The 17,420-nt window shown below is 47.0% G+C and overlaps 1 protein-coding gene across 6 annotated transcripts in view; it reads right to left on the reverse strand.

Annotated features, from left to right (window-relative positions):
• Nucleotides 1-17,420, reverse strand: part of LOC119574930 — a 38,592-nt gene that overhangs the window by 2,190 nt on the left and 18,982 nt on the right. Inside the window, exons 2-16 of one of the 6 annotated variants that reach the window (XM_037922208.1) lie at nucleotides 12,693-12,844; nucleotides 10,649-11,476; nucleotides 10,343-10,495; nucleotides 10,000-10,240; nucleotides 9,507-9,770; nucleotides 9,187-9,417; nucleotides 8,417-8,640; nucleotides 7,754-8,290; nucleotides 7,414-7,605; nucleotides 6,999-7,306; nucleotides 6,740-6,882; nucleotides 4,497-6,524; nucleotides 3,868-4,219; nucleotides 3,432-3,698; nucleotides 433-561 (exon numbers count right to left, since the gene is read on the reverse strand). In XM_037922208.1, coding sequence (XP_037778136.1) covers nucleotides 433-561; nucleotides 3,432-3,698; nucleotides 3,868-4,219; nucleotides 4,497-6,524; nucleotides 6,740-6,882; nucleotides 6,999-7,306; nucleotides 7,414-7,605; nucleotides 7,754-8,290; nucleotides 8,417-8,640; nucleotides 9,187-9,417; nucleotides 9,507-9,770; nucleotides 10,000-10,240; nucleotides 10,343-10,495; nucleotides 10,649-11,476; nucleotides 12,693-12,796 — 6,001 coding nt within the window. In that variant the 5' untranslated portion in view covers nucleotides 12,797-12,844. Of the gene's footprint in view, nucleotides 1-432; nucleotides 562-3,431; nucleotides 3,699-3,867; nucleotides 4,220-4,496; nucleotides 6,525-6,739; nucleotides 6,883-6,998; nucleotides 7,307-7,413; nucleotides 7,606-7,753; nucleotides 8,291-8,416; nucleotides 8,641-9,186; nucleotides 9,418-9,506; nucleotides 9,771-9,999; nucleotides 10,271-10,342; nucleotides 10,496-10,648; nucleotides 11,477-12,692; nucleotides 12,850-17,420 lie in introns of all 6 variants that reach the window. The other 5 variants (XM_037922207.1, XM_037922206.1, XM_037922204.1 and 2 more) reach the window with 5 other exon arrangements.

Consider the following 17,420-nt stretch of genomic DNA (forward strand, 5'->3'; position numbering starts at 1 on the left):
ACCAAACTTTGTTTAAATTGTGATTCAGGACAAAATCAACATTCTAACTAAATAAAAAAATATTCACAACAATTTATTTGACAGTTCCAGTGAGTAAAATAATTTTAAAAATAAAGAATTTGCCATAAGCATGGCTAATGGTACATTTATTGGTATCATTAGTTCATCATCCATTTCACTTAAAGTTCTTGAAGCAAAATTTATGTAAATGTTTTGAAATATGCATCTACTGTAATGAATATCTATATTCTTGTTTTAACCTTTTTCCCATACCCAGTGTGCAAACAAAAATAAGATTACAAAACACACACCAGACATATAACACTTGGAAAAGGTTTAAAACATGTAAAACAATATTACTACTACTTATACTACTTAAAAAAAAATAATAAAAATAAATAAACAAAAAATAAAGCATTTTGTAAGAACTACCTGTCCCAGCCTGGTGCCCTGAAGGCTTTCTGCCCCGCGGCGAAAGGGGTGATGAGATCAAGGTACCGGGAGGGGGAAGCAAGGGAGGAGATGGACGCCCGACAACACTCACACAGCCCAACCGCAGCCCTGAGCCCAAGGATACCATCAGTTAGTAAAAGAATTAAATGTAAATAAATGAAATCGAAAAATCCCACATCAAGGCAACTTACACTATGGACACACATCAAGGCAAATTCAGAAAAAATAACTGCATGAACTTATCACTAGGAAGGCAAAGCAATTTGGGTGGATGATGGCCAGGGAATTTCCCAGACCAAGTGATGGCAGGCTGTCAACTGGAACTTCCATGAATATGGCCAGCAAGCACCCACCCACACCCATACATAGATAGATACATATAAACAGATACATATATATACATATATATATATATATATATATATATATATATATATATATATATATATATATATAGAGAGAGGAGAGAGAGAGAGAGAGAGAGAGAGAGAGAGACGGGGGAGAGAGAGGAGAGAGAGAGAGAGACACACACACACACACACACACACACACACACACACACACACACAACACACACACACACACAACACACAACACACACACACACACACACACACAGAGGATACATACCTAGAGAGAGAGAGAGAGAGGAGAGAGAGAGGAGAGAAGAGGAGGAGAGACGAGAGAGAGAGAGAGAGAAGAGAGAGAGAGAGAGAGAGAGAGAGAAGAGGAGGAGAGAGGAGAGAGAGAGAGAGAGAGAGGAGAGAGAGGACAACACACACACAGGCACATACAAACATACACAGAGAGAGAAAAGAGAAAGAGAGAGAGAGAGAGAGGAAGAGAAGAGATGAGGAGAGGAGGAGAGAGAGAGGGAGGGGGGAGGAGGAGAGAAAGGAGAGAGGAAGAGAGGGAGAAAGGGTGGGAAGGAAAGGGAAGGAGGGAGAGAGGGAGGGGAGGGAGAGAGGAGGGGAGGAAAGAGAGAGAGAGAGGGAGGAGGAAGAGAGAGAGAAGAGAGAGAGAGAGAGAGAGAGAGAGAGAGAGAGAGAGAGAGAGAGAGAGAGAGAGAGAGAGATTCTCTCTCTCTCTCTCACACACACACACCGCACACGCACACGCACGCACGCACACTCTCTCTCTCTCTCTCCTAGGGGAAGATGCACTCTCTGGGTGCTGACTCTAAAGCTAAGCAAATGGGCAGCTACTTGATATGAACAAGAAAATTGCCTTCATAATATCCACAATGTTATCTTAGTATTCAGAATCATAAATGACATAAGCAGAGAAATCACAATAATTTCTTTTTAATAGACAGAAATAAAATGGGATGATGAAACCTAATAAGATATTCTCCTCAAAGTATATCTTACCAAAAATACTTAATACCAAAACAAATACACTGAATGCATGTGCTTCTGCAGACACATGACTGGAAAACACATGGATGGAAAAAAAATATGTATTGCTACTGCTACTGCCACTACTATTACTACTACTACTAACTGAATACTAGTTATTAACCCTTTGCCGACGGGTGGCATGTACGTACATGCCATGGCATGGCGGGACTATCTGCCGGGGCATGTATGTACATGCCATGGTGTATGTATGGATATGCCATGAGTTTTTTTTTGTTACAATCACGACAAAATATTATTTTTCTGCCACTGAAAATGTGATTAAGTAATTTTTAACTCTTTCTCATTTTTACCATGCAACAACAACAACAACAACAAAATTTCAACTCCATGATGCCACACACGGCTTATTTTATTCAGATTATAGAGCGAAAAATTATCAACTATAGAGTCTATATAACAACAAAAATATCCTTCAGTCTTGATTTATCAGGAAATATGGCAAGTAGAGACTTTAGAAAATAATGATAACTGAAAATACAACAAATGTGCCTAGTATTACGAAAAAACAGCAAGGGATGCTGGTATTTGGCATGAGCGGTTGCGCATGCTAGGGCGATGATATAAGCCCGCAGCAGCGGGGCCCGGGCCACTATGAATACTATCCGTCGGGAAAGGGTTAAGAATAATAATGATGATAATTAATAGTCAATAACTAATTATAAAAATGACACCAATTAAAACAAAAACAGTAACTATTTCAATTACAAGAATAGCAATAACATGATTGTATTTCACTAAAAACTTAATATATTAAAATGCAAAGGGTTGCAAGGGGGGTGGGGACACCAACTAATCAAACAAGTTTGATTAGTACTGAACTATCCATAGCAATTAGTATTCAGTAGTATTCACAGAGGCCAAGGCCTCGCTGCCGGGGCGCTTATATCGTTGCCCTAGCATATGCGACCACTCATGCCAAATACCAGCATCCCATGCTGTTTCTTCATAATACTACGAAGATATGTTGTATTTTCAGTTTTCATTATTTTCTAAAGTCTCTACTTGCCATACTTCCTAATAAATCGAGACTGAAGGATATTTTTTTTATATAGACTCCATAGTTGATCATTATTTGGTCTATAGTCCAAATAAAATAAGCAGTGTGCGGCATCATGGAGTTGAAATCGTCTTTTTTTTTTCTTTTTTTTTTCTTTTTTTCTTTTTTTTCCATGGTAAAAATGAGTGTTTAAAACGACTTAATCACACTTCCACTGGCAGAAAAATAATCTTTTGCCATGATTGTAACAAAAAAACTCATGGCATGTCCATACATACACTATGGCATGTGCGCACGTGCCCCCAGCAGATGGTCCCGCCATGCCATGGCATGTGCGTAAATGCTACCCGTCGGCAAAGGGTTAAATCATTCACACAAAAATAGAGTCTTACAACATTTTTGTGTCTGGATATTGTCTCTGCATGTGTATTTCAATGTTCTAAGTTTTAAGTCAGTCAGACTGTATATACACACTTGCTGAACATTGAAAGTTTAAGAAAATAAAATATATATGCACAGCACTTCTTACTTTAGTACACTGAGCCAACTACAGCACTCACCAGATTTGTCTTCATCATCATCAGATATGCACAAGCCGAACTCCCTGCGCAGCCTGGCTGTGAGATTTTCCCTTTGTCTTTCCAGAAGTGTTGGTGCAGCATTCCACTTGACATCCTGTGAGGCAGTGCCAGTGGGAGCTGTGGCTGTGCTTGTTGTAATGCCTGGCAAGGAAGTGGCCACAATACCTGTGTTGTTCTTTGAACTCCCAATGATGTCTTTACTGACTTCAGCTGCAGCATCTCCACGTTGGGTGGTACTCTCCACTTCTGCAATATGCAGCACTATTTTCAGAAAACTTAGTGTACAATCCATGAAAATAATACTCTAGAAAGAGTGCATTCTTGAGAATTTCCATGAATAATAATCACAAAAACTCCTTATAAAACAATCATACTGAATGAATCAAAGAAAAAACCCAAAGGAAGTGCACCTCACCTCTTTTCCCTTCATCTTTGGTAAGTTTGTCATCAAGTACAGCCGGTAATGACAGGGACAAGGGTCGAATGGGAGAAAGACTGAGATCAGGTGAAGAATCTACTGCACTGGCACAGGAGCCTTTGGCTGGCGATGCAGCTGAGGGGGAGCTTAGGAGTTCCTGTGTGGTGCTGGCTGAAGGGAGGGTCACCGGGCTGGGGGCGCAGGAGCCACTCGTGTCTGCCAGAGGGGCTCCCGAGGCACCAGGAGGAGGAGGAAGGGGAGGCGGAGACTGGTCGCGTGGGCCGTTTGCTCCCCTTGTTTCGCTTTCACTGCTGACACTCTTTCGTTTACGGTATTCCAAAATAGACAACTGTACGGGGGAGGGGGACATGAAAACCATGTTAACAACCGTGTACAGTTATGTATAGCAAAATCATGTTTCCATAAATTCACATTGGTCAGAAATTCTCAAATTTACTAACTCCCTCATTCCACTTATTGCAAAATGTAATAATTATACAATTTTTTTTTTTTTTTTTTCACATAAATCAATCTACTCATAAAAGAACAAAATAAAAAATGAATAAAAAGAAAAAAGAAAGAAATAAGATAAGAAAAACTACAAAACTCTATGCCACTAAAGTCACCTTTCTTTTCACAGGTGCTGCTTTGGCATGCAATGCTGATTTGGTGGACTTATCACAGTCATCCTGTTGCTCTCTCTCACGCTCTGACTCCCCGTCGAGTGAGTCATCTTGTTGTGGAGGTGGAGTTGAAGGAGGAGTGCAAGGCCCTCGCACCCTTGCTCTTGAAGTTCGCTCAGGACTTGCCTCCCTCTCTGGACTCCGGCCTTGTCCTGTACTGCATGACTCAGGTGTTCTGGGACTTTCGGGCATCAGTGCCAATTCCTCAGGGCTCGTGGGTGCTGGCCCCTCGGGTGTTCTGGGACCTTTAGGTTCTGAGGCCTTGCGATGGAAGTCTTCAGGTGTCTGTGCTCTCTCGACGATTGGCACGTCATCTGAATCTGACTGTGTGCTCCGTCTTCTCCCCTGCAAAACTGAGGAGCTTGGACTACACACCAGACTGAGGGAATTTTCTTGTTGCAGCACCTCCTCTGGTGCAGATGATTCCTTAGCGGTTTTGGGAATGCACTCTACCACCTCTGTTTCTTCACTGTCTTGACTTTGGGTTTGAGGAATGTTGTCCCTTTCTTCAATCTTAACACTAGCATTAAACTGTACATTCACCTCTACTTCTTGCTTTATACACGTTTCTCTTGACAGCACCTGTTCTGCCTTAGCATTAGTTTTTGTACTCCCTTCCTTCACAACCATGCAATGATGCACATCTGCCCTCACAGGCTCTTTTCCTTGCTCCTCCCTCTCACTACTACTGTCTGTTTGCTCTCTTCTCCCTACAACCTCACCTACAAATATTTCTGGCTTTTCCTGCACAGCCTCCTTCTCGACCTGTTCATCGTAAGGTGCTTCCATTTTCACACTAATAGGTTTCTTTGAACTTTGCTTTCTCTCTGGCTTGGAACACTGGGTGGGAGTTTTTTCCTCTTTGTTCCCAACATTCTCTGTTCTCTCATCACTCCCCTCATCACTCATCTCTTCTGAGACTTCTTTTTCTTTTTTCACAATAATTCTACAATCAGTTGCAATTACGCTTTCAAGTTCATTTTTCACTATTTTCTGAAAACTGCTTGCACACTCAGCAGTGTCTCCCCCACTCTCACTCTTGATCATCTTCCCCTGAGTCTCTAGTTTCACAGAGCCAACCTCTCCTGCTTTTGGTGCACCTCTGAAAGCTGGTTCAGGATTTCCATCTGTTTCACCTATTCCACTCTTCACATCCACTCCTTTTCTTTCTACCTTCTCCTCCACTTTCTCACCGGTAATTCTATCTATTTCTCCCTCTTCCTTTGGTGTTCTTTCATCTATACTTTCCTCACTTATACCACCACATCCCACATCACTTTCCCTCTTTCCAACTGGTGTTTCCTGAGTGCTCTCTTCTTTGACTACGAGTGAATCTTCCTTTTTGCTTTTCAGTTCTTCTTCATGTCTCTCTCTCTTTGTGTTTTTCTTCTTTGTGCTAAACGCTTGTTTTCTCTCCCTCTTGGAAAGGGCTTGCTGCCTCTTTTTTCTTCTCCAGCCAGCCTGCTTCTTTCTCCGCTTGACTTCACATTCTTCTTCTCTGCTGGATGTTGCCTCTTCCTCCTCCTCCTCTTCTTGGTCCTCCTTATCATCCTCCTCCTCCTCCTCCTGCTCACCATCCTCTTCTACACCTTCCTTTTCTTCTCTCTCTTTGCAGATCTTCGGAGATGACAAACACAAGGGAATGTCTGTCTTTAATGCACTATCAGTTAGATCAAAATCTGCCTCTTTTATAATGTTTCTTCTACTTTCCTTTTCAAATCTCAAATCAGCTGTACTGCAGGTGAAAGTCCTTCCTCTGTCTTTCAAGTTTGAGATCTTCTCTTCCTCCCCAATGATGAGTTCCTCTTCCCTGTCATCATCTTCCTCCTCTCTCTTTCCCACACCCAAGCTATCTTTGGTATCTGCTGCATCCCCGGTGTGGTCCTCCCCCAGCAAGGACTGGTCTTCTGCAATGCTCTCCTCCTCACACTTGATCTTGACCACACCTCCAGCTGCTAACTCAGCTTCCATCTGAAATGAGCCAGGTCTTAATAAGTCATTTGCACCAGCATTGATCAAAGTGCAAGATTTCTATTTTCAATCACATAACTCTTATTGTCATTAGAGTAAAACAGAAAACTGTTGGAAACTGAAAACAAGAATTCTCTAAATAATGCAAGTATATCATCAATAAAACATGAAGAAAAATCCAATCCCAAATTTTCAAGGCAAAAAGGGCCACCAACCTCCTCCATCATCTTGTCCTCCTCCATGCTGGTGGAGTGGACAGGTGTTGAAGGGGGAGTTGACGACTGCTCTGATGACATGGACTCTCTGGCCAGCCTGCGCTTTTTTAGGGGTGTTATGTAATCTCCTCCAGTTGGGGAATCTGTTGGGAAGGACTATCTTTAGGAGAAGGAAGAGCATTAATGAAATACTATCAAGGAAACATGACAAGAAATGAATGAACTGGATACTAGACACATTCAGCTACCATGCACCTACCTGGTCTGCTGTTGGGACTGGGGCACAGGCCATTGAGCTGGGGTGATTCAGTCTCCTCACTGATGGCCTGTCTAAGCCACCGTTTCTTAGCTGAGCCACCTGGCAAGTCCAAGTTGAGGACTGTCCCTGAGACCACCTGGTTCACAGATGTTGACCTTCTGAGTGGGGTGGCTGGCGACCGCATATAGCACGTGGGCACGCCTGTTGAATGCACCTCTGTTACCCCGCTTGGGCTGCCCACGGGCATCACCGGGTCTACGGTCTCATTTAGCCATTCATTCATAAGTGCTTTCTTGGTTTTGGGAAATCTGGAACCATTACAATTATGATTTTATTTCTTTATTTTTTACCTATATATCAACTGAAATTTCATCTTCATAATAATAATCATTGTTGAAAAGTAATTTGAGCTTACCTGAACCCCATGACATTTGAATTTCCTGATGGAGGAGAGTTGAAATTGAGAGCAATGCCCTCAACAGAGCCCCCCAAGGGAGACATGAGACCCACAGAGGCACAACTGCTCTCATCACCAGTCAAGTCAGAAGCCGTTGTGTCCAGGCGATGATTGCGCTTCTGGGGGCTGCCTTTCCCACGCCCCTTTTTTCTGTTGGGAAGGTAAAAGACAAAATGGAAATCCAATCTAAATGGAGAGGAAATAAGTTGACACTATTCAAACCACAACTGGTTCAGCCCTGGAAATTCTATCACAGCCATCATAAACATGGCCTCCCTTGCAAGCCCCAAACACTTACCCTTTTCTTCTGCTTCTCTCTGTCGCAGGTGTATTTCTGTTGCCCTCATCAGCACTGCTGGTCTTCTCCCAGTCCTCCTCATCCCCATCACAGTGCTTCTTTTCCTTATCTTTGGGATCCCTGCTCTTATCCTCTTCCTTCTTCTTCTCCATCTCCTGTCTCCTCTGTGCAGCCTTCTCCATCCTCTCAAAAGCCTTCATGTATGCAGCGATCTTCCTCTCCTCACGTGTCATCTTCTGCTGCTGCTGTTTGTCCATGGCCTTGGGGGTCTCAGGTGTCACGGCCAAGGTAGGGGGTGCGCTCACTACAACGTCCTTACCGAGCTCTTCAGGGGAACTGGAGGCTGACACACACGGGGACTTGGCAGGTGACTTGCCACAGCCTGACACACGCCTTTGCTTGACAGGCGTGACGGGGGTTGTGCTCTGACAAGTGGTAGTGGTCAGATTATCGCTGCTTCTGCTCTCGGTGGATGTGGTTCTTTTATTTGGCCGCAGTTGCAGCTGGAGCTGTTGCTTCTTTATTGTCTTCTTGTTGCTAGAAAGTATGGCAATATTCTCAAAACAAAGGCTAAAAAGCTTAAATTCTAATATCTTGGGTATATTCTGAACACAAATATATCTTCAACACAAAATGGGTGCAAGAATAGATAAAGAGCCTTACTTTAGAAGCCCATTCTTTTTATGTGGAGGATTATGCACTGGTGATGAGGCCTCCACCTTTTGGGAATGGGGAGCGTTGCAATCATGTTCCTCCGACAGACAGCAGACAAGATCTAAAGTGGAATTGGCCGTTTCTAAGGCTAAAGTAACTTCCTCTGCCTCTTCAATGTCTCTTGTTGCTACCAGGTACAGGTGTAGGGACCCTCTTTCTACCACATGCCGAATCTGATTCATAAGGAAAGTAAATAAATTAAGTTACTGAAAATGCTAAAACTACAAATAGTTTTAGAATTTTAATCATATAAGAAAAAAAGTTCATGGAAATAGTTTAACAAATACTATAACTAACATAGACACAGATAGAAATACAGACACACACAACATTGCAATTCTATGGAAATGGGAGTCTTTATTTAACATACAAGAGCCATAATAAATATGGGAAGTTGCTAATCACAACCACAGTAATGTGGCAGCTCACTCAACAGTGTGAAAGTGGAGCCAACTAAGAAAGAGCTGAGGTCCAATGCAAGCAAAAATACTGGTACCAAATTAGATTCACACCCAACTGCTCTGACTTCTCCTGAAGCTGCAGTGTCAGATCAGTAAATTTGACAAAATTGCAATCTGTGCAAAGGATATTCAAAAGCAGCTGGTATCAGCAGAGTTAATTACCAGCCTTCTGATTACACTTTAAAATTACACATCTAAAGTCAAATTAGATACTAATAGGGTTAACAACCTTTCCTTTGTAACTACTCTGCAACTTACCTCTGCATTTGGTCTGCATGATCTGCGAGTGAATCTGGCATCATTGCCATATGTTCTGGCATCCACGCACACAGTTAGGCCCTCCTTTGGCATGTGGTACTGTAGGACATAGGGCAGGTACTGCTGACCCATCACTGGTTGTTGTGCATTCCACTGGGATGCTAACAGGTACTTCCCTTGAAACTCCGTGATAGCAGTGTTGACAGTGAGTCTAGTAGCAGCTACCAGGATCTAAAATAAGAAAGAGACATTAGTTCTGTCTACTGTCATCAATAAAGAATTTATAACAGTCAACAGTTGCAATGTAATTAGTTTCTTACCTTACTGTCAAACACATCCAGCAAGGGACTGGGATTCTCCACCACCTTGCAGCGGTGTCCCAGGACAGCTCCCTGGGTGGACGCCCGCAGGTCAGGTGACACTCCATTGATGCGTGCAGCTTGGACTCGTGCACGCAGTTCAGGAGAATAGTGGTTGGTGACAGCCACCTCATAGCCCTCTACCCAGGCCCGAAGTCTCTCTACTGGGCCCCCACACGAGTCATCACTCACACCTTCACCGCCACTCATGCTGCTGCTCTTCCGCTGTAAGGGTGAGACTCGGTTCAGTCTTTTCAGTGGAGAGCAGTAATATTTAATAAAAAAAACAATAAGGAACAAAGAAGGGAGAATTTACACACACATGTACCAAATGTAAATTAGAAGTATTACTAAAACATTTAGCCAAATAATGAACCCTTCAATTTTTCTTGTCAATGCAAATATCTTTTCTGGTGGAAACTGCACAGAAGCATTTCTTCAGCATGTCACTCACTCTGCGTGTTTTGACCAGCATTCTCCTGTCTCTCTCCTCAGAACCGGGAACAATGTTGTTGTTGCAGGAGACTGAGCTGCTTTTCTTGAGCAAGGAGAGAGGACCTTTCCGGCCATTCTTCATGTCCTTTATCTGCTTCACCTTCTTTTTCTTTACCACTTTTCTCTCCTGCACTTTGCCAAGTGAAGCACGACTTTTATTGCACATGGGCATGTTATCATCTGAGTCTGACGAAGAGAGCCTGCAAGACAAAAGGCTATGAAACGCAAGTCTGTGATTATTCCCAAGTTTAAAAGCTACCTTCATTGGCTATGTCATTTAAAGGCCAAGCACCATTTCTCACCTGGCCAGATGAGCTTTGATCTCCTGTCTTCTGCGTATCTGTAAAGCACGAGCTTTAAACCGGTCTATCATTCTGGGCTCACAGGCCTCACACAGGTACTCATCAGGTATGTTTTTACGATCAATCTCCATGCAGTCCACATGCTGCCAAACACTGCAAATTAAAGAGTTATTAATGGACGTTATTACAGAAGTAATAATCATATAATGCAATAGATCCCTCTCTTTTAAAAACTGTACTGTTCTCTACCAATGGAACTGCATATTCACAATGTCCAACCTAACCTACATATGCTTAAAAACTTACAAGCATCTGTCGCATTGGATCATGTATCCATCATCATGGGCAAAATCACAGACACAGCGTGTAATGGAGTCATCTACAGGCTGCTCGTCCCCCTCCCCCTCTGGAGCAGTCTCTGTCTCCTCCCCAGAGGGTCCTACGGAGGAACTGCGATCACTCAGACGGGAGTCGTCATCTGTCTCAGCCCCCGTGCTGGAGGGCGGAGCAGCCACAGCCACTGTAGTAGGGGACTGAAGCAGCTCTACCGGGGGAGGAGGGATGTGGGGTGAAGGGAACATACTGGTCTTTGGATGGGGCATGAACTGCTGCCGGTGTGGGGGCATTGTGCTCAGTGGATGCGAGGTCAGCAGGCCAGTGATGGGCACGGAGGAGCCAGACGAGACAACTGGGGGTACGTGGCCTGCATGGCTCATGTGGGCTGGCCGGGAGGGGCTGGTGGCAGCCACACTTGCCTGTGGGTGGTGCAAGGGGTGGTGGTGGAGGGGGTGGGAATGGGTCTTGGGTTGCAAGAGATTCTGGGAGCCAGGCTGGGAGGGCACCTGTAGACTGGCATGGGGCACAGCTGGCTGGTGATGTAGGGGGAGCTGGTATGGGGAGGAGCCTGAGGATGAAGATGAGGAGCAGGGTACTGGTGGGGGAGACTGTGGGGGTGTGGGTGGGGGAGGGGCACCATAGTTGTGGTCTTGAAGAACAAAAGGGAGGTTGTAGGTGGAGCTGTGTTTGGATGATGATGATGAAGAGGAGGAGTAAGGTGAGGATGAGGTATGTGCACTCATGGAGCCACATGGAGGACCTTCTGGAGAGCGGACCATGGCATCTCCAACATTTGACCTGTTGGGAAAGAAAAGGATGTTACAGAAAAGCCACAGGAGGAGATCTGCAGGGACTCATGACTAATGCTCTAGGGATATTCTCTGCCAAAGAAGTTGTCAGGATACTTCCCAATTCCCTGGAAACAGCATTCTGAAGCAGCTTGCTAGGCCCAGGGATGGGTTTATTATGTACCCATCCTTGCCTTTCTTTCCTTTTTTTTAATGTTTAGGTAAGATTCTCATAGCTATATCTCCTCAATATATGTGTGCCAATGAACTTGCAGTGAAAACATGGTGCAAATGAAGCTGGCTATAGCACCACTATGTACCATCTGCATTAATGCTCCATGTTCTCCTAGTTATGAAATCATGCCAACCATTATCACCGTGTTAAAATTTCAAAAATAAAAATTTCTTATCTATCTCTCTGGCAATTTTCCTTTGCTACCGGTTTTACATTTATTGAGTTTCAAGGTGAAATACTAAATTAGGGTATGATAAAAGCAGGAAGTTAGTATAACAATATCATTCCATTAAATCACTACTAATATCTATAAGTATGAAGTTTTGAACAATTTAAAAAGGAATTTAAAGCAATTTTATTGCAATTAGAATTTTAAGTATAGGGAAAAGATGAAGATACAGAGGTGGGCAGGTAGAGGAGAAGAGGGACAGAGAGAGAGAGAGAGAGAGAGAGAGGAGAAGAGATGAGAAGGAGAGAGAGTGAGAGAGGAGAGAGGGGAGAGAGAGAGAAGAGGAGAGAGAGGCGAGAGAGAGAGAGAGAGGCGGAGAGAGAGAGAGAGAGGCAAGAAAGAGAGAGGGGGAGAGATAGAGAGAGAGAGAGAAAAGAGACAGAGACAGAGAGAGAGAGAGAGAGAGAGAGAGGCAAGAGGGAGAGAGAGAGAGAGGCAAGAGAGAGAGAGAGAGAGCAAGAGAGAGAGAGAGAGGCAAGAGAGAGAGAGAGAAGGCAAGAGAGAGAGAGAGAGAGAGAGAAGAGAGAGAGGAGAGAGATGCAAGAGAGAGAGAGAGAGACGAGAGAGAGAGAGAGAGAGAAGAGAGAGAGAGAGAGAGAGAGAGAGAGAGAGAGAGAGAGAGAGAGAGAGAGAGAGAGAGAGAGAGAGAAAGAGAGAGAAAGAGAGAGAGAGAGAGAGAGAGAGAGAGAGAGAGAGAGAGCTCCCCTCGCCTCCAGGCTGCCTACAGCCAGGGGAGGGAGAGCCGACGGCCGCCTGACTGACCGAGTGTGAGCATACGCAGCCAGGGTGACATGGTGTGTGGGGGTTTGCGTGGTGGCGGCTGCCCCATCAGGACTGAGCACCAACTTGTGAACCACCAACGACATGCCGCCGCTACCTTCCCTCGCTCCCAAGCCATGCCATCATACTGTGCCCTGCAACGGAAAAATAAATCCTGTTAGATCAGCAAATTATGTTCATCATTGGTTTCTGTTTCGGGGGAAGAAAGCGAAGTCTGTCTCCGTTTTGTAACTTCTCTTGCATTCCTACACATGGTTTGTATTCTACAAGCTAGACGAATCGCAGAATACAACGAACAAAGACTTCATAAAGTATTAATTTTTGTTTAGTTTATTTTGCAATTTCATACTATAGACGTTCTCCCATGAACCTTGCACAAACGACCTGAAAGAAATATGGTTATCATGTAAGAGTAAGACTAAAGACATAAAAATAAATGAAAAAGATCCCGTGCAGTAATAATAATAATAATAAAAAAAAAAACTAGCTGAGCTTGTTTTCCCAGTCTTATCGTCTCTCCGTCATTTAATAGCTGTGAGAGGGTGAAGTTGTTGGTATTATCAATAATCCATGTTTCTCAAAGCGACCTGCTGCTGCTCCTCCTACGAGGGCAGTATCGACCGGGCCGGGCCCCGCGACAGCTCGCCGTTGTGGCCTGGCGGTGGGTCGCCATGGCAACGCGATGACGTCACGAACGGAGGCGGGGAAGTGAAGGCTCGGCCGCTCTCCGCTCCCACTTGAGGCCGTGTTAGGGGTGGCCGCCTCTTTGTTCTGTCTGCGCTCCGGAGTCACGAAGCGAAGGATTGTTAGTGCAAAGGATGCGTCGCACCCGAAGGAACTTGCTAGGGCGCGTAGGCGGGGGAGGGGGGTCGCTTCCCCCATCTACGCACAAGAATCTGAAGTGCATGCAACTACAGCTCAATATGGACGAATTGAGTGAATATGATTATATATATATATATATATATATATATATATATATATATATATATATATATACACACCACACATACAATATATATATATATATATATATATATATATATATATTATATACAGAGGAGAGAGAGAGAGAGAGAGAGAGAGAGAGAGAGGAGGAGGGGGGGAGAGAGACGAGAGAGAAGAGAGAGAGAGAGAGAGAGAGAGAGAGAGAGAGAGAGAGAGCATGAGCATTTCCCGTATGCATGAGTGAGGCAACACTGCTATGAGAGAAAGATCGCGAGTGGGCGAAGGGCCGCGGCCACCGCCGTCGCCGCCAGGGGCCCGGGTGGGTGGCAGGGAAGCCTGCAAGAAGACGGCCCAGGATCGAGTCCAGTGGCAAAGCCTTGTGTGCGAAGCTACAGTCGCCTCCGGAAAGCTGCCCGTGATGGGCGTCGCGGCGAGCTGGCCTCCTCCGAAGCGGAGGAGCTTTGCGCCCAACTCGACAGGGGAGGCGGGGAGGGGGGGGGGGGCAAGGAGGAAATGGTAGCGGGTACAGTGCCATCGCGCCTCACATGGAGAGTACTGACGCTGCAAATGAATCGCGGCGCCTCCACCACCTGCAGCGGTGACGGTCCCTCGCTCTAGACTCAGGCCCACTTCGCCATTCGCTGGCCGCAACACTCTGGCTGTGCGGGCGCCCGAGGGAACCGTCCCGTTCCGTGTGACGGGAGAGAATTAGTTCGAGAAGTCGTTGTCAGGTGGGTTTCCTGAACACGAAAAACCACGACCAGTGTTCCTCCCAGGCGTAGGCGTACGCAGAGCCTCCCGCATACGCCTCTGAAACGAGCAAGTTTGATTTGCAATGAGCAAGTGTGTTGCGCGGGAAAAGTGCGGAAGTGCGTGGCGGAAGCGGCCTTCTCTGGCGCTGCGAGGAAGCCCGATTGTGGACGGGGATACGGATTCCCGCAGATGGTAGCCGTGCCGCTAGATCCCCGTCAGACAGTAGGTCCCAACCGCCGCCCTCCTTCGCGCGGCCACCCGGGGTCGTGCACACGGACTGCGTGCAGAGAGAGCCATAGTTCAGTCTCTGGCTCGCCAGCGGGTTCTGGAAGCGCAATGCCCTCACGGGGATGAAGAGCGCAAGCTGCCGACGGGCGGCGACGGAGGCGTGGGGTTTCATCTCCATTAGCACTGCATACAGGGACAAGCGGAAGCCCGGCTGGGGAGCCACGAGACCATCCTCCTGCACGGGAAGCCACCGGCTCGTTGGTCGCCGTGCTCCCGAAGCGGGCAGTGCTCTCGACTGGGCGCGATACTATAGTGGATGTGTGCGGGTGTTGGCTGGGTCAACCCTAGTTGAAGTAGTGGTGTGGAGGGAGAGCTGGGTTAGATGGAAGGGGAGGAAGAGAGGAATGGTTTGGGCGCATCTGAAATTCCGTCCGGGCACGAACCCGCAGTTTCTATGCACAAACCCGAAATATTGCCTCATCCACAACCAAGCACAGCTACCCATTCGCTCACAGCTCGTGTGCCTCGTCAAAAATCAACGTGCTGAATGACGACGAACGGCCGGGAACGAAGGAATAAGCGAGAAAGAGGAGGGAAGGGAAGGGAAGGGAAGGGAAGGGAAGGGAAGGGAAGGGAAGGGAAGGGAAGGGAAGGGGAGAGGAGGGGAAGGGAGCTCGCGAGGAGCGAAGAGCAAGAGAGCCCGTCCTCAAGTGGCTCTGCAACAAGAAGTCACGAGCAGTGATGCGGGGGCGTCCATGACAACGCGGTATCTGGTGCTGCAACCCCCCCCCCCCCTCTCTCTCTCTCTCTCTCTCTCTCCCATGAACTTGCAAAAGTCTGTCGCGCTCGTTAAAAAGCTCTGGTGCTCGGCTGTAAGTGGCTTTGTTTACTTTCGACCGCAATTTACACAGGTGCCTTGCACACCTGCTCGAGTTCTACTGACAACAGCGCTCAGGTGCGACACAGGTGTAGGCGCATCTGGCACACGATGGCACACTGCCGTCCGTCCCGCTGCCATCCGTGGTCCCCGCCCCACGCAATCGCCCTGAGCCTTTCCTCCCGCCCACCCGCTGCCTTACAACACTCTCACGCCGCCCACTCGCCCCGAAGGAAAGCGCGCCCAATCGCGCCATTCACAAACACAATGAAGCTAAGGGATGACCGCAACGTCAGACGCCAGGGAGAGAAAGGGGGGAGGGAGGGAGGGAGGGAGGGAGGGGGAGGGAGAGGGAGAGGGAGAGGGAGAGGGAAAAGGGAGAGAGAGAGAGAGAGAGAGAGAGAGAGAGAGAGAGAGAGAGAGAGACAGAGGGGACGAGAGATGAGAGAGAGAAGACGAGAGAAGAGAGAGAGAGAGAGAAAAGAGAGAGAGAGGAGAGAGAGGAGCAAGAGAGAGAGAGGGAGAGCAAGAGAGAGAGAAAAGAGAGAGGAGAGAAGGAGGAGAGAGCAAGAGGAGAGAGAGAGGGAGGAGAGAGAGAGAAATGGAGAGACCCAGAGAGGGGAGAGAGAGAGAGAGAGAGAGAGAAGAAGAGAGAGAGAGAGAGAGAGAGGAGAGAGAGCAAGAGGGAGAGAGAGAGGAGAAGAGAGAGAGAAAAAGAGCAGGAGAGAGAGAGAAGAGAGAGAGAGAGAGAGGAAGAGAGAGAGAGAGAGAGAGAGAGGAGAGAGAAGGAAAGAGAAAGGAAAGAGTGAGAGAGAAAAGGGGAAAGAGAGAGGAGAGAGAGAGAGAGAGAGAGAGGAGAGAGAGAGAGGGAGAGAGAGAGAGAGAGAGAGAGAGAGAGATTTGAAGAAAGAGAGAGAGAGAGAGAAAAAGAGAGGAAGAAGAGAAAGAGCAAGAAGGAAAAAAAGAAAGAAGAGAAGAGAAAAGGAAGAGGAGGAGCAAAAGAGAAGGGGAGAAAGAGAGACGACAGAGAGGAGGAGAGAGAGACGAGAGAGAGAGAGAGAGGGGAGGAGAGAGAGAGGAGAGAGAGAGAGAGAGAGAGAGAAGGGAGAGAGAGGGGGAGGGAGGGAGGGAGAGAGAGAGAAGAGAGAGGGGAGGAGAGGAGAGAGGAAGGACGGAGAGAGGGAGCACCCAAACACAATCAGGTATAACGAATGCAATTGGGGTGATGCAGAACGAGGAGCGCGCGAGGCCGAGGAAGATTCCCTCTCCAGCTCCTCGCCAGGATTCACTTCCCATCCCGGATCGCGGAGCGCACCCTCACCCCCATCCCTTAACAACAACAATAACAACAACAGCGGCACTCCCCCTTCTCACGTACCCTCACGCGACCAGGGCGACGTCAAAAGGACGCCAACGGAACGGCGGGCGTCGGAGGGCAGGCTGAGGAGGCCGCCGGCGTCGCCCGCCTACGCGTCCTTTCAGAGAGACGTCGCGTTCACGCTCCATGATAAAAAAAAATCATTAGACTTAGAACCTTCGGTGTCGGAGGGGAGATGGGGGGAGGGAGCACAAGAGCGGGGCTGGAGGGCCTGCGGAGGGCGCTTTGAGGGAAGGGAGAAGCCAGCCTTGCAGTACAGGATGCGGCCATGAGAGGACCTCCTGCGGTTCTGGATTTAGGAGGAGCTCCGCCAGCGTCAGAGGAGAGGCACGCACACCCGCGGTCCGTGGGAGGCTACACCGCCTTCGTACATCGGAGAAAGACGAAAAAGAACAGAAAAATACCTAAACCTGCTAAAAAGAGAGGGACATGCATAGTCCTGCGCAGTGGCGTTTACAAAGAATGGCCCCTTTCACAATCCATATCTAGGGTGCTGCAGCGGGCCGCGTCAACCCCCATTTTGCTT

The sequence above is a fragment of the Penaeus monodon genome, chromosome 7, assembly GCF_015228065.2.
Source record: "Penaeus monodon isolate SGIC_2016 chromosome 7, NSTDA_Pmon_1, whole genome shotgun sequence".
Classification (NCBI taxonomy): Eukaryota; Metazoa; Arthropoda; class Malacostraca; order Decapoda; family Penaeidae; genus Penaeus; species Penaeus monodon.